Source organism: Portunus trituberculatus, chromosome 10 (genome assembly GCF_017591435.1).
Source record: "Portunus trituberculatus isolate SZX2019 chromosome 10, ASM1759143v1, whole genome shotgun sequence".
NCBI lineage: Eukaryota > Metazoa > Arthropoda > Malacostraca > Decapoda > Portunidae > Portunus > Portunus trituberculatus.
The window spans coordinates 3,473,373-3,489,082 of NC_059264.1; the positions used below are offsets into that span (position 1 = coordinate 3,473,373).

General features: G+C 44.4%; 2 protein-coding genes across 2 annotated transcripts in view; one reads left to right on the forward strand and one right to left on the reverse strand.

Annotated features, from left to right (window-relative positions):
• Nucleotides 1–324: 324 nt before the first annotated feature.
• On the forward strand, nt 325–12,808 carry LOC123501822 (cleft lip and palate transmembrane protein 1 homolog). The gene is made up of 11 exons (XM_045250851.1): nt 325–475; nt 3,759–3,988; nt 4,411–4,684; nt 7,211–7,417; nt 7,629–7,774; nt 7,966–8,121; nt 9,015–9,178; nt 9,800–9,975; nt 10,253–10,496; nt 11,123–11,319; nt 12,053–12,808. Exons 1-11 carry the CDS (start codon nt 449–451, stop codon nt 12,242–12,244), a joined length of 2,013 nt encoding a protein of 670 aa, XP_045106786.1. The 5' UTR covers nt 325–448; the 3' UTR covers nt 12,245–12,808.
• Nucleotides 12,809–13,942: 1,134 nt separating this feature from the next.
• Nucleotides 13,943–15,710, reverse strand: part of LOC123501824 — a 13,607-nt gene continuing 11,839 nt past the window's right edge. The window contains exon 6 of the mRNA XM_045250853.1: nt 13,943–14,646. Within this exon, the coding sequence (XP_045106788.1) occupies nt 14,558–14,646 (89 nt within the window). The 3' untranslated portion in view covers nt 13,943–14,557. The remainder of the gene's footprint in view (nt 14,647–15,710) is intronic.

Sequence of the window (15,710 nt, forward strand, 5' to 3'; positions counted from 1 at the left end):
ATTGAGAGAGAATGAGAGCTAGGATGGAGTGCGTAGAGGTGGATTGAGTGTGTGGAGGCAGTGGAGAGAGTGGTGGAGAGAGTGAACCAGAAAGGAGAATAATTATGATACAAGTAGTACTAAGGGAATATGGGAATGTTATGATGAGAGAGGATGAGGGAATGGAATGCGTGATGATGCATGGAGTGTGTGGCGGTGGAGTATGTGGCGATGGTGGAGAGAGTGATGGTGGAAAGAGTGAATGTAAAGTAAGCCAGAGAGAAGAACAATTAAGATGATGCAAATAGTACTGAGGGGATATGGAAATGTTAAGGCAAAGATCAAGAGTTTGAACAATTTACCTCGTGATCTCGAAACACGTAGAAGATCATGATCAAGAGAGAGAGAGAGAGAGAGAGAGAGGGAGGCAGGCAGGCAGCAGGGAGCGGGAGAGGAGCAGACGACTAAGATGCCGCAAGATAACACAGAATCCAAGGTAATATACTCAAAATCTGATCCATTTGATCCACCTGGAATAGTGAGGCATGTGTGTGGCGGGCGTGGGGTCAAGGTGTGGGAGAGGAGGAGGGCAAGGAGGGCAGAGGAGTGGCAGGAAGTGAGAGGGAGAGCCCCGTCATGGTTACTCTTCTCATGTGACGTGTAGTAACTATTTCTCAGCTCTATTGGTACTTTTTTTCATAATTTGAGGAGTCAGAGCTTAGTATTCAAGAGGCTTTTAAGAGGAGAGGGAGAAAATCTGGCTGATCTTTAGACTCATCACGCTAATAAGTCAATTCCAGCTTTTTTTTTTCATTAACCTAGCGCCACTCTCATCCCCTACACGCTATCTCAGTCTCTGGTATTTTCTGTGTATCTGTGGAATGAATGTGTGTGTGTGTGTGTGTGTGTGTGTGTGTGTGTGTGTGTGTGTGTGTTCAGCTCGCACCACCACCCATACCATGTGGTGAGCGAGTAGTGTGGTGTGTGGGGGTGTGGGGTGGGCCAATTCAGCAGGAGGTTAGGGGGTGTTGGCCAGGAAGAGAAGCAAATTGTAGGAATGGAATGTTATCTTAAGGTGAAATTAAACTTGTGGATCCACCTATTGCTTCTTATGATACTCCATTTTTATTGATTTCTGCCTGTCTAACCAACTGTAGGTGGTAGTGGTGGTGGTAGGGGGGGGCAGGGAATGAAGAAATGTCTAGAATGTTCCACCACCATCTGTGTGTGTGGGTGGGTGGGTGGTGAGAACAGCATGTGCCTTAGGGATGGGGGGTGGGGATGAGGGGGGGAGGTGATTCAGTAGAAGGGTAATGGTCATTTTACAGTTTGTTAACACATATTTGTAGAAGTACTTGGCTTTGATTACAGTGCAATACTGTGTACAGACTTTCTTCAGTAGTGAACCTGTCTGGATTAATGGTACTAGTAGTAGTAATATTCCAAACTCACCCTTGATAATGCTAACCTCACTGTTAATAGAATAATGTAGCAGGTGTGGCTGTCTGGTGGTGTAGGGTAATGCTCCTGCCAGACACACAAACATAGGGAACAAATGCACAACAAAAAACCTTCACAATGGCTGCCAAAAAGGACCTTATTATTACATTAACAATTACTAACAAAGAGAATGAGAGCATGACTATGTGTGGTGCTTTTATCTTGAGGGCAGCCATAGCCTCTTCAGTACTGGGATGCATTTTTATCATGAGTTTTGGGGTGTGATTAGACCATTATATTGACATTAGGAAGGGATCTATGGAGGTAAGAAGATTAATGGCCAGTCTTCACTACTTTAATCCCCCACATGAGTTTCTGAAGCTGTATAAAATCACCAGATAGTAAGCAGAATGAAAGGAAGACAGGTCAGCTTGTGTATCTAATCAGTTGAGTGTGAATGTAGGGTATCTGTGGTATCACCCTTTATGCTTCACCTGGGCCAGATAAGGAGCTGGAGGTGGTGTTATAGTAGTGTGTGGCTGGCTCATTAATTCTAGGTGGTGTGTGGAGGGTGTTGTGATGGTGAGGCAGTATAGCTCTGTATCCTCTATTTCTTTTGCCATCATTGTATTGTTAGGGTAAGGCAGTTCATCTTTCTACCCTATGTCTTTTGTTTACTTTACCTTCATCTGTAGTGTTATAATGAGGAAAGCTCTCTACCCTCTCTTTCTTTTTACCGTGATTTGGTACCCTCTGTCTTTCCTTTGCCTTCATCTATGTTGTTAAAGTCTCTTCCTCTCTTTTCTTTTACTCATTTGTTACCCTTTCTGGCTTTCCTATACCTCATCCATATTGTTAGGGTAAGGCAAGCTACCTTTCTACCCTCTCTTTTTCTTTCTTACTCTCATTTTGTTACCCTCTCTGTCTTTCATTTATCTTCATCTAGTGTCTAATGTGAGGCAATCCATCTACTTATCTTTTCTCCATCCCTTATCCACATTTGTTACCCTTTCTCTTTCCCTTACCCTTCATCTGTATCATTAAGGTGAAGCAATTCATCTCTCTACCCTCTATTTCTCTTTCCTTTATCCTCATCTATAGTGTTAAAGTGAGGTATTTCATCTCTACCCTCCCTCCCTCTCTTTCCCTTACCCTCATCAATATTGTTATTTTTTCAATTTCATAATTTATTCTATTTATTTTTTTCATGCAAGAGGGGCCCACTTCATTTCCAGTGTCCTTAAAGATTAATAGTTAGCCAAAATGCCTTGAAACCGCCCTCTTAAAGGAAGTCAAGTCGTAGGAAGATGGAAATACAGAATGAGGCATGGTGAGGCAATCCTTCTCTCTGCCCTCTCTTTTTCTCTCCTTTATCCTCATCTGTATGTTATAGTGAGGCAATCCTTCTCTTTACTCTCTCTCTCTCTCTCTCTCTCTCTCTCTCTCTCTCTCTCTCTCTCTCTCTCTCTCTCTCTCTCTCTCTCTCTCTCTCTCTCTCTCTCCTGTATCCTCATCTCCTTCCTTCCATGGCATTTCATTCATATCGCATCTCTTCACTATTTATTCACTTATTTATTTATTTATTTATGTATTTTTTTATTTATATTTATTTATTTATTTTTTCTTTTACGAGTCAGTCCAAATAAGGAATTGACAAGAGGAATAAATCTTACTCTTGCTTCACTTTCAGGACAAAAAAATCAATGAATGAATACAAATAAATCAATCAATAAATAGATAAGATAAGGGAAAGTAAATACATAAGATAAAATAAGAGACAAGAAGTAAATTAAATAGAATATAATTTCTCTCTCTCTCTCTCTCTCTCTCTCTCTCTCTCTCTCTCTCTCTCTCTCTCTCTCTCTCTCTCTCTCTCTCTCTCTCTCTCTCTCTCTCTCTCTCTCTACCTGACATGCATTTCCTCCACTGAACATTGCGTAAAAAATGAAAATTAGAATAGAATAGAAAAAGATTACAAAACACTAGAATCACAAACTGGAACATCAAAGTAAATAAGAAAAAAAAAAAATAAATATAATATTCTCATTTACTTCTTTCCTTTCCTCTTCCTTCTTTCTGTTCCTTTCTTTAATTTCTCACTTATTATCCACGTTTCTTTTCTCCATTCCTGTTAGTCTCTTTCTTTACACTTCCTTCCCCAGTTTATGTCACTTTACCTCCTCCCTTAGTTGTTCTCCCATGTTCTCTTCTCTCTAATCTCTCTCTGTCCTTTGCTTAACATTCATTTCCTTCGCTGAACTTAAAAAAAAAAAAAAAAAAAGATAAAAAGATGACAAAACACAAGTAAATATGAACTAACATGACATTTGAACCTTCAGGGCGGCGGTGGTGATGGCGGTGGTGACAGTGGCGGTGGTGCAGAGGACAGTGGTAATGTAGGGGGAGAGGTGGCAGTGGTAGGGGCAGCGGCAGAGGGGCAAGTGGAGGGTCAGCAGGGTCAGCAGCAGGGGCAGGAGAGGCAACCCACAGCAGGGGAGTCGTTCCTGGCCATCACCAAGTCCCTAGTCATCAGAGCCATCATCATCTACTTCATCACCTCCTTCTTCAGGTGAGCTGGTGGTGGTGGTGGTGGTGGTGTGTAGAAGAATGCAGTTTTTATATATTTTTTAATGTAGTAGTTTTCTTACTTTTGTTACTACTACTACTACTACTACTACTACTACTACTACTACTACTACTACTACTACTACTACTACTACTACTACTACTTTTTAATGGACAATTTTCTCTTTCACTCCTTCTCCTCCTTATCCTCATCCCTTCCTTCCTTCCTTCCTTCCTTCCTTCCTTCCTTCCTTCCTTCCTTCCTTCCTTCCTTCCTTCCTTCCTTCCTTCCTTCCTTCCTTCCTTCCTTCCTTCCTCCTCCTCCTCCTCCCTCCTCCCTCCCTCCCTCCCTCCCTCAAACACCACATAACACATCCTTCACCCCTTCCTCAAACCACCACCCACACATGACCCTCCCTCTCCCAGGCGGCCCCAGCAGCCCACACCAGCCCCGGGGGACGCACCCTTGGACATGACTGGGGGGGGACCAGCAGCTGTGAAGATCCCGGCCACCAATCTCTTCACAGAGGGTGCTTCGCTGGACCTCTACGTGTACAAGTCGGAGTCTGAGATGTTTGGTGACTTCAATGATGACTCAGCGCTGGTGTGGAAGAAGGAGAACCTCGTCTATGGTGACTGGACGGGTGGACCTAATGGAGACGGTACCTTCACTCACTCCATGACCTTCACTGCTTCTGAGGTTAGCTTCAGATTGGTTAAGTTGGATTAGGTTAGGTTAGGTTAGGTTAGCTGGTGTGTGTGTGTGTGTGTTTGGGCAGGAATGATGGAATACAAGTGATAAGAAAAGGGATTTAACCTTCCCTGCCTTTGAGGTCAGCTTTGGGTTAGGTTAGGTTAAGTTAGATTAGTGTGTGTGTGTGTGTGTTGGGGCAGGAATGATGGAATGGTTAGAAGTTTTATGAGTTTTTAAGTGTTAAGGAAATAGATTCTTAGAGAGAGACAGAAAGGAAAGGTGACAGATTTGTTACATCACATAGCACAACACATTACACAAAAGATTATGAAGCTAAGTAGCATGAAAGAAGGTGACATGAGTGAATGAGATGAATAAACTGTGTGTTGATAAAGAAATGATGTGATAGAAATTGGCAGGAGTGAATGAGGTGAATAAACACAGTGCCAATAAAGTAAAACAGAGATGATAACATGAAAGGTGGCAGGAGTGAATGAGATGAACAGACAGTGTGTTGATACATGGATAAAAACTAAAATCAAGTAATAAATAAAAGTAGCACACAATAAGATGCACAACACACCACACACACACACATGCCTAAGCCAGCGTCCTCTCACACACCACACACCACACACAAGCCTAAGCCAGCGTCCTCTCACACACCACACACAAGCCTAAGCCAGTGTCCTCTCACACACTACACACCACACACAATCCTAAGCCAGTGTCCTCTCACACACCACAGACAAGCCTAAGCCAGTGTCCTCTCACACACCACACCACACACAAGCCTAAGCCAGTGTCCTCTCACACACCACACCACACACAAGCCTAAGCCAGTGTCCTCTCACACACTACACACCACACACAATCCTAAGCCAGTGTCCTCTCACACACCACAGACAAGCCTAAGCCAGTGTCCTCTCACACACCACACCACACACAAGCCTAAGCCAGTGTCCTCTCACACACCACACCACACACCACACACAAGCCTAAGCCAGCATCCTCTCTCACACATCACACCACACACAAGCCTAAGCCAGTGTCCTCTCACACACCACACCACACACAAGCCTAAGCCAGTGTCCTCTCACACACCACACCACACACAAGCCTAAGCCAGCATCCTCTCTCACACATAAAACACCACACACAAGCCTAAGCCAGCATCCTCTCACACACCGCAGACAAGCCTAAGACAGCATCCTCTCACACATCACACACCACAGACAAGCCTAAGCCAGCATCCTCTCACCACACCACACCACATACCACAGACAAGCCTAAGCCAGCATCCTCTCACACACCACACACCAGCCTAAGCCAGCATCCGCTCACACACCACACACCACAGACAAGCCTAAGCCAGTGTCCTCTCACCACACCACACACCACAGACAAGCCTAAGCCAGCATCCTCTCACACACCACAGACAAGCCTAAGCCGGCATCCTCTAACACACCACACACCACAGACAAGCCCAAGCCAGCATCCTCTCACACACCACAGACAAGCCTAAGCCAGCATCCTCTCACACACCACACACCACAGACAAGCCTAAGCCAGCATCCTCTCACACACCACAGACAAGCCTAAGCCAGTGTCCTCTCACCACACCACACACCACAGACAAGCCTAAGCCAGCATCCTCGCACACACCACACACCACAGACAAGCCTAAGCTGGCATCCTCTCACACACCACACACCACAGACAAGCCTAAGCCAGCATCCTCTCACACCACACACCACACACAAGCCTAAGCCAGTGTCCTCTCACACACCACACACAAGCCTAAGCCAGTGTCCTCTCACACACCACACCACACACAAGCCTAAGCCAGTGTCCTCTCACACACCACACCACACACAAGCCTAAGCTGGCATCCTCACACACCACAGACAAGCCTAAGCCAGCATCCTCCCACACACCACAGACAAGCCTAAGCCAGTGTCCTCTCACACACCACAGACAAGCCTAAGCCAGCATCGTCTCACACACCACACACCACACACAAGCCTAAGCCAGTGTCCTCTCACACACCACACCACACACAAGCCTAAGCCGGCATCCTCTCACACACCACAGACAAGCCTAAGCAGCATACTCTCACACACCATACACCACAGACAAGCCTAAGCCAGTGTCCTCTCACACACCACACACCACAGACAAGCCTAAGCCAGCATCCTCTCACACACCACACACCACAGACAAGCCTAAGCCAGTGTCCTCACACACCACAGACAAGCCTAAGCCAGCATCCTCTCACACACCACACACCACAGACAAGCCTAAGCCAGTGTCCTCTCGCACACCACACACCACAGACAAGCCTAAGCCAGCATCCTCTCTCACACCACAGACAAGCCTAAGCCAGCATCCTCTGACACACCACACACCACAGACAAGCCTAAGCCAGCATCCTCTGACACACCACACACCACAGACAAGCCTAAACCAGCATCCTCTCACACTACAGACAAGCCTAAGCCAGCATCCTCTGACACAACCCTCCACACGCAGAGACTCCGCAACAATGGGTCGGTGTATATCCACGTTTACTTTGTGAGGAGTGGCTTCTCCCCTGACCCGGCGGCTGGCAGTGGCCACCACAGCCGCCGCCACACCCTGTACGCCTCGCAGCGCCTCAACAAGTACAAGAGGCGGCGATTCAGGAAGACTGCAAACCTCATCACTGGAGAGACATCACGGTCCGCTGAGGAAATACTGGTAACGAATGCTTTTTTTCATTTATTGATTTACCTGGACATTAAAAGTCTCTCTCTCTCTCTCTCTCTCTCTCTCTCTCTCTCTCTCTCTCTCTCTCTCTCTCTCTCTCTCTCTCTCTCTCTCTCTCTCATCCCACACAAAGTCAACCAAACATTTCATCCCTCCCCCCCACACACACACACTCATTGTTTCTCTCTCACTTGCCCGGTAGAAAGCCGAGACACTGAAGGAGGAGATCTTGTCCCACTGGCACCCCAACATGACCATCAACCTGGTACACGACTTCACCCAGTGGACCAGAGGAGCCGTACCACCCCCCCTCGACGAGTTTGTGGAGTTCACCGCATCAGGGGACAGGTGTGTGTGTGTGTGTGTGTGTGGTATTTTTTCTTTTTGTAATGTTTTTTTTTTTCTTTTTCCTTTTTATCTTTTTTTTGTGTGTGTTTGTATTTGCGTGTGTCTGTCTGTGTGTGTGTGTGTGTGTGTGTGTGTTTGTGTGTGTTAAATCTCAGCCAGGCAGTGAGTGAAGCAGGTCCCGTCACCCACAGGTACAAGCCCATCACCTTCCTGAACACCTACTGGAACCTGGTGAAGGACTACCAACCCATCAACTCCACCACCACCGACTTAGAGCTGTCCCTCACCTTCCAGCCACTCTCCCTCTTCAAGTGGCAACTCTATGCAGCACAAGCCATGAAGAGCAGGTGAGCACTGACCACTGACACTCACTAACCTTACTTTACCTTACCTCACCTCACCTCACCTTCCAGCCACTCTCCCTCTTTAAATGGTAACTCAACACAACACAAGCCATTAAGAGCAGGTGAGGACTGACCACTGCCACTCACTCACTCTCTCTTCACGTTTGTCAATATAGAAGAGAACAGAACCTTGATAGTAATGGTGTGTGTTTATGTTGCTTCTCTGTCTATACAAGAATTAACTCTCTTCTTCCATCCTTCCTTTTTTTTCTTTCTTTCTTTCCTTCCTATCCTTTTTTTTTTTTTTTTTTTTTTTCTTCTTCTTCTTCTTCTTCTTCCTTCTTTCCTTCCTTTCTTTTCCTTCCTCCTCCCTCCCTCCTTCCCACTAATCACTCCACCTCTTAAAGGAGACAACAAACCCTTATTTTATATATATATATATATATATATATATATATATATATATATATATATATATATATATATATATATATATATATATATATATATATATGATGGCCTATAGCACCTGTAGGCACACTTGAAGAATATACATGGGAAGCGCTGTTCAGCTTCTGCCCATTAGTGGTGCAGTCAATTTTATTTATAGTGGTATCCATATTAGGGCCCATATCACCACCCAAGAGCATCTTTGGTGTAAGCACCTAGAACCTGGGTATCATGGTGAGATGTAGTTAACTTTAAACCACTCCACAAATGGCATAGCTTCAAAGTGCTATGTGGTGGGATTTGAACTTACACGTGGACGTCTGCCTGATCTCACCACCACCACCACCTTATCCACTACACCACCGCCTCCCTGAAGTGATGAATATTTATGTCCCTTGAACTACCCTACCCTACTCTACCCTAACACTGCCTTCTTTTTTCCTCAGGTGGCCGGGCACAGCTATCCTGGAGGGGCTGGGAGGGGAGGAGGACGAGGAGGAGCAGGACACTATCAAGGAGGCTTTCCTGGAGACTTCACCATACCTCCTCGGCCTCACCATCCTCGTCTCCCTCCTCCACTCGGTGTTTGAATTCCTCGCCTTCAAAAATGGTGCGTGTGTGAGTGCATGTGTGTGTGCGTGTGTGAGAGAGGGAGAGGGAGAGGGAGAGAGAAATCAATTAACAGGAGTATGGTGTGGAGTTAGGTGTGTGTAATTCACTGTTTGATCTGCTGCAGTCTCTGACGAGACAGCCAGACGTTACCCTACGGAACGAGCTCAGAGCTCATTATTTCTGATCTTGGGATAGGTCTGAGACCAGGCACACACCACACACCGGGACAACAAGGTCACAACTCCTTGATTTACATCCCGTACCTACTCACTGCTAGGTGAACAGGGGCTACACGTGAAAGGAGACAGACCCAAATATCTCCACCCGTGTGTGTGTGTGTGTGTGTGTGTATTTACCTAGTTGTATTTACATAGTTGTAGTTTTACAGGGCCTGGGCTTTATGCTCATGTGGTCCCGTCTCCATATCTTGTGTGTGTGTGTGTGTGTGTGTCTGTGTGTCTGTGTGTGTGTGTGTGTGTGTGTGTGTGTGTGTGTGTGTGTGTGTGTGTGTGTGTGTGTGTGTATTCCTACCATTCCAAGTCACATTCCTATCTGGTATTTTCCTTCTCCATTCCAACATGTCCCTCTATTTCAATCTTTCTCTTCTCCCCCATTGCAGACATCCAGTTTTGGAATAACCGTGACAGTCTGGAGGGTCTGTCTGTGCGGTCTGTGTTCTTCAATGTGTTCCAGTCGGTGATAGTGTTGCTATATGTGCTGGACAATGAGACTAACTTTGTCATCAAGGTGTCCTGCTTTGTGGGGCTTGGCATTGAGGTGTGGAAGATTACAAAGGTGAGTGGAGGGTTGGTGGAGGAGTTATGAAGATGAGTGGGTGGGTGTGGAGGGGCTAAGAGGAATTGTTAGGGACTGGGAGAGGCTATGGTAGGGCTGTGAGGGGTGTGGGTAGGTTGTGGAGGGACTGTTACAGGTTACAAGGAAGATTTACCAGAGAGAGAGAGAGAGAAGGATTGAGGTTATTACACATTATTATCATGACACACCTGAAACACACCCAACTGTTATTATCATCACCATGACACACATCTGAGACACAGCCAACATCCTTCAGGTGACGGACGTGTCTCTGGACCGAGAGCACCGCATCTTTGGGCTCCCTCGGGTGCGGTTCACTGACAAGAGCACCTACGTCCACTCCAACACCCGGCAGTACGACCAGCTGGCCTTCCGTTACCTCTCCGTCTGCCTCTTCCCTCTGCTGGGTGGCTACTGCGTCTACTCCCTCGTCTACAATGAGCACAAGGGATGGTACTCCTTTGTCCTCTCCATGCTCTACGGGTTCCTCCTTACTTTTGGTGCGTCCTTTGTGTTCTCTTGTGTTTCTGTAGTGTTGGGATGGCTATGATGGTGAAATGGTGAGGAATAGATGGTGGTGATTTCTTCCTTGTTCTTCCTCTTCTTTTCTATGTTTCCCTTTTATTGTAGTTTACAGTTCTCCACGGTCTCAAATGAATTTTTACTCTCATTCTTCTTCTCTTCTTCCAGGCTTTTTCATCTGTAGTTAGTTTACACTGTCAGATGAACACTAACCTTCATCATCCTCCTCCTCCTCTTCTTGTAGGTTTTATCATCTTTTGTTAGTCTTTCTCCACCATCTCAAATGAACACTTATCCTCCTCGTTCTCTCCTCTTCTTCTTCCAGGCTTTTTCATATTGTGTTAGTTTACAGATGTCCTTTTACACTCTCAGATGAACACTAACTAACCTTCATTGTTCTCTTCTTCTTCCAGGCTTTTTCATCTTTTGCCAGTTTACAGATTGAAATGCTAAATAACCCTTATTGTTCTTTTTTCTTCTTCTTCTTCCATACATTTTCATCTTTAGTTAATGTACAGATGTCTTTCTCCAATGTCTCAAATGATCACTAACTAATCGTCATTGTCCTCCTCTTACCCTCATCCTCCTCCTCTTCCTCTTCCAGGCTTCATCATGATGACACCGCAACTTTTCATCAACTACAAGCTTAAGTCCGTGGCTCACCTGCCGTGGCGCATGCTCACCTACAAGGCCCTCAACACCTTCATTGACGACATCTTCGCCTTTGTCATCAAGATGCCCACCATGTATCGCCTCGGCTGCCTCAGGGACGACGTCATCTTCTTCATCTTCCTCTACCAGGTGAGTTGCTCTTCATCTGTCTTCATTTCACTTGCTCTTCATTTGATTTGCTCTTCCTTTTGTCTTCATTTGACTGGCTTTATTATTTTTTGTTTTTTATTTATTTATTCTTCTTCTTCTTCTTCTTCATTTGACGTGCTCTTCCTTTTGTCTTCATTGGTTTAGTTTTTCATATGAGTTTCTGTTGTCTTGCCTTTTTGTCTCTTAAAGTCTTGAGTGGTGTAATTTTGCAGTTGATTTTTTTATTGTTGTTTTCCTCTTGTGTTTCCTGAATGATGGTTTGTTTTTTCGCTTCTTATAGTCTTTATCAGTGTAGTCTCAATTTTTTGTTGTTTTGTTCCTCTTCCTGTTCCAACTCGTGTCATTTCTAACCATCTTACCATCTCCCTTATTCCACCACCCCTCTCTACCATTTCTCACTCTTCCAACTCCTGTCATCTCTCACCATGTTCTCTCTCTTATTCTACTATTTCTCACTGTTCTCCTTCTCATCTGTCTCACCACCTCCTCTTGTCTCTCTCTTCCTTATTCCATCATCTCTCACTGTTCTCCTTCCTCTCATCTCTGTCTCACCACCTCCTCTTCTCTCTGTCTTCCTTATTCCATCATCTCTCACTGTTTTCCTTCCTCTCATCTGTCTCACCACCTTCTCTTCTCTCTGTCTTCCTTAATCCATTATCTCTCACTGTTCTTCGTGTCATCTGTGTCTCACCACCTCTTCTCCCTGTTCCAGCGCTACATTTACCGAGTCGATCCTTCAAGAGTGAATGAGTTTGGCTTCTCACAAGACATGGAGACGAAAGCCAAGGAGAAGAAGCTGCAGGTGGCCTCACAGGGAGCAGGGCCAGCAGCGGTAGGGAATGGGTCAGCTGCTGCGGAGGAGGCAGAGGCCGAGAAGTCTTTAGAGGAGAAGAAGAAGGATTAATGATTCTTTTATTGGGGCATCTATGAGATATTCAAGCAGTTTTTATTATTATTTTATTGCTGTGGTTATTATTTATGGTTTTTATCATGTTTTTATTTTCTGAATTTATTTAATTTTGTTGTTATTGCAGTATTGTCATCTTATTCATCATGGATGGGGTTTGTCCGTGTGTGTGTCTGTTTGTCTGTGTGTTTGTGTGTGTGTGCGTATGTAATATCACACAAACGTGTATCTTTACTGTACCCTGATGTGTTTGTATGTTTGTGCGTACATGTTCATATGCATGTATATTGTGTGTATGTATACATGTGTGTGTGTGTGAGTGTATACTTCCTGATGACCTCTGCTGCCCAGGTCATCCCTTCCTCCTGACCTCAACAAAATTTCTCAAGGCAAATGTAAAATGTATCAGCAAAATGTCTCGGTTGTCCTTGCAATGTATTTTTCTGTGCGGAAGTGTTGCTGTCAAATAAACCCCAGTGCGTGGGACTCAAGGAAGGAAAGGACGTGTGTATAGCCACATTAACACAAAACACTAAGGAAAAATATACAAAAACATCAATATCCTGTTGTTTCACTCTCCTATTCCCTCTCCCCTAGCCTCCTGTTGACTGACTATGTGTTTGGTTCTAGAAACTGTATAGAAAGTGGTTTGTATCCTTAGTGAGAACCTAATGTAAGAGTTAAACAGTGCTCCCAATCATTCATAACTATTCCGTCCAGCTCTAATGCAAGAGGTAACCAGTACTCTCAATCACTATACTGTCCAACTCTCTAATGCAAGAGTTAACCAGTACTCTCAATCATTAAAAACCATTCTATCCAAGTATCTGTGTGTGTGTGTGTGTGTGTGTGAAAATACAAAGTAATATATGAAAGTAAATATTACAACCACCACTGACTACGACTACTACTATTACTATTACACTATTCCCACCCACCACCACCAAGAGCAAAAAGACAAGTATTCACCAGCTATTCTCCCAACTTACCACAGTGTTTACTTATAAATCTACAAAAGTCAAGGCACTACAATACAGTCCCAATAGGTTACTTTTTATTATCATTATTATTATTATTATTGATAAGAGATGAAAAGAATGATCATGATTCCCACAATACAACAATAAAGTGACAGAAAAGAGAGCAATAACAGTAATATGATGCTTTTTAAAGAGAAATGAGTGAAAATATTAATAATTTGTACATAAGTAAGAATGCACAGGTACTCTCTCTCTCTCTCTCTCTCTCTCTCTCTCTCTCTCTCTCTCTCTCTCATAACCTTACATTTAACACTATGATTACTTAACATATTACGAGTAGCTTATCTGAATGCGACTATTACCATTAAGTAGCCTACTACTATCATTACTGTTTACATCATTACCAGATCGGGTGACTAGAGTGTGCACGGCTTCAGTGACTATAAGGCCTTACTGAAAACGCTTAGCTCTCACCATCACTACTTTCCAAAGCCTATAGTTGAAGATACTCGTGTTCTTAACCCCTTCAGTACCATGACGCTTTTCTATATTCCTTCAGCTTACTATTTGGTGGTTTTATACAGCTTCAGAAACTTATGTAGGGGATTAAAATAGTGAAGACTGTAGCCATTATCTTCTGACCTCCATAGACCCTTCCTAATGTCAATAAAATGGTCTAATCGTACACAAATCTCAAGGTATAAATGTGTCCCAGTACTGAAGGGGTTAAGGGTATTTTCATGGTTTTGCTGATGGATTTGCAAGATTTCTAGTTTACCATATGGAGAAACTGTCTTGAAAATTCGGCTAGTCGTCTCTGGGAGTTAAGAAATTGTGGTGAGAGAGCAAGACGTTTTTTGATACAGGCGTAAGAGTGAGTGAAGGTGACGAGGAAATGTGACGTGATAGGAGAGAAAAAGAAGGGAAAAAAATAGTAATTGTGTGTAAGAGGAGAGGAGATTGCAGGGGAAGAGGAGAATAGAGGGGAAAAGATTATAATGAGTACAAACAAGAGGAGGGGGAGAAAAAACGAACAAAAGAATATAAAACTGAAGAAATTGAAAAGAAATATAAAGAAAAGGGTAGAGAAAAGAAAGAGAGAAAGAAAGAAAGACAGAGAGAAAGACAACAATTAGTACACACAAGGAGCGAGAGCTAATGAGGCGTGTGTGTGTGTGTGTGTGTGTGTGTGTGTGTGTGTGTGTAAGTGCTCTTGGTGCATTTGGTACACACAGAATGACTGCATAAGAGGTGTACATGAAGGTCACACACACGCACACACACACTCTCTCTCTCTCTCTCTCTCTCTCTGAGGTCAGCGGTGAGTGAGTCAGCTGGGTGGTGGTCTCAGCAGTGGGGTCAGCAGGGCCAGCAGCAGGACAACAGCAGACGGGACAGACTTGCTGAGGCCACTCCCACCTGCAGACAGACAGACAGACGGACATCTACACCCGTTACACCCAAAACTACACTTTACACTACACAAACACCCAATACATTGTACGTTATACCCCTGCAGTACCATGACGCGTCTTTATATTTATTCTTGTTACTTTGGGGCAATTTTATACAGCTTCAGAAACTCATGTGGGGATTAAAATAGTGAAGACTGGACCACTAACCTTCTGACCTCCATAAACCCTTCCAAATGTAAATAAAATCGTCTAATCACACCCAAAAAAATCAAGGTAAAAAGTGCGTCTCAGCACTGAAGGGGTTAACTAGACTACACCCACTACACCCACATGCATATACACAGATAGACAGACAGACAGACACGCATCTATCTTCATGTTGTCAAATTAATGCTAGTTACACCCACAGATCAGACTACACACACACACACACACACACACACACACACACACACATCTGTATCTCCCTGTTTACAAGTTAATGCTACGTTACACCCATAGAAAGATCAGACTACATCCATTACACCCACATACACACAGAAAGATCAGACTACACCCAGTACACCCACATACACACAGACAGACACGCATCTCTATCTTCATATTGTCAAGTAAATCTTACGTCACAGCCATAGAAAGATCAGACTACACCCAGTACACCCACATACACACACACAGACAGATCAAACTACACCCAGTACTCCCACATACACACAGACAGACAGACAGGCACGCCTCTACCCTTGATCCACACCCCACGGATTGTGTTGGTAATAAATTTTGAGCCTCATTTTTTATATGTATTTTTTCAAGGGTAAATTTGAAGTGTTAATTAAGGTACCGCCTCGTGTACAGGTAAAGTTTTAATTAGTACACCCCAGGTAAGTGTTGCTATATATAGTGTACGTACACACCCGCCACTTCACTCCTTGGTAATCCCGGCCATACAGTACCTCACCTGGCAGCCACGCACCAGGTGAATAGGCCTCAGTTCTCCTTGGATTGCTTCACCCACCTCACCTAAACCTTTACGCTCCATCCACTTCACCTTCCCCTCCTGGTCATGGC

Excerpts from the sequence above, each read along its gene's own strand:
- LOC123501822 (XM_045250851.1), top strand. The coding sequence starts at position 449 with ATGCCGCAAGATAACACAGAATCCAAG. Across the intron at positions 3,989-4,410 it reads TTCATCACCTCCTTCTTCAG|GCGGCCCCAGCAGCCCACAC; the intron begins GTGAGCTGGTGG and ends TCCCTCTCCCAG. Across the intron at positions 7,418-7,628 it reads GGTCCGCTGAGGAAATACTG|AAAGCCGAGACACTGAAGGA; the intron begins GTAACGAATGCT and ends CTTGCCCGGTAG.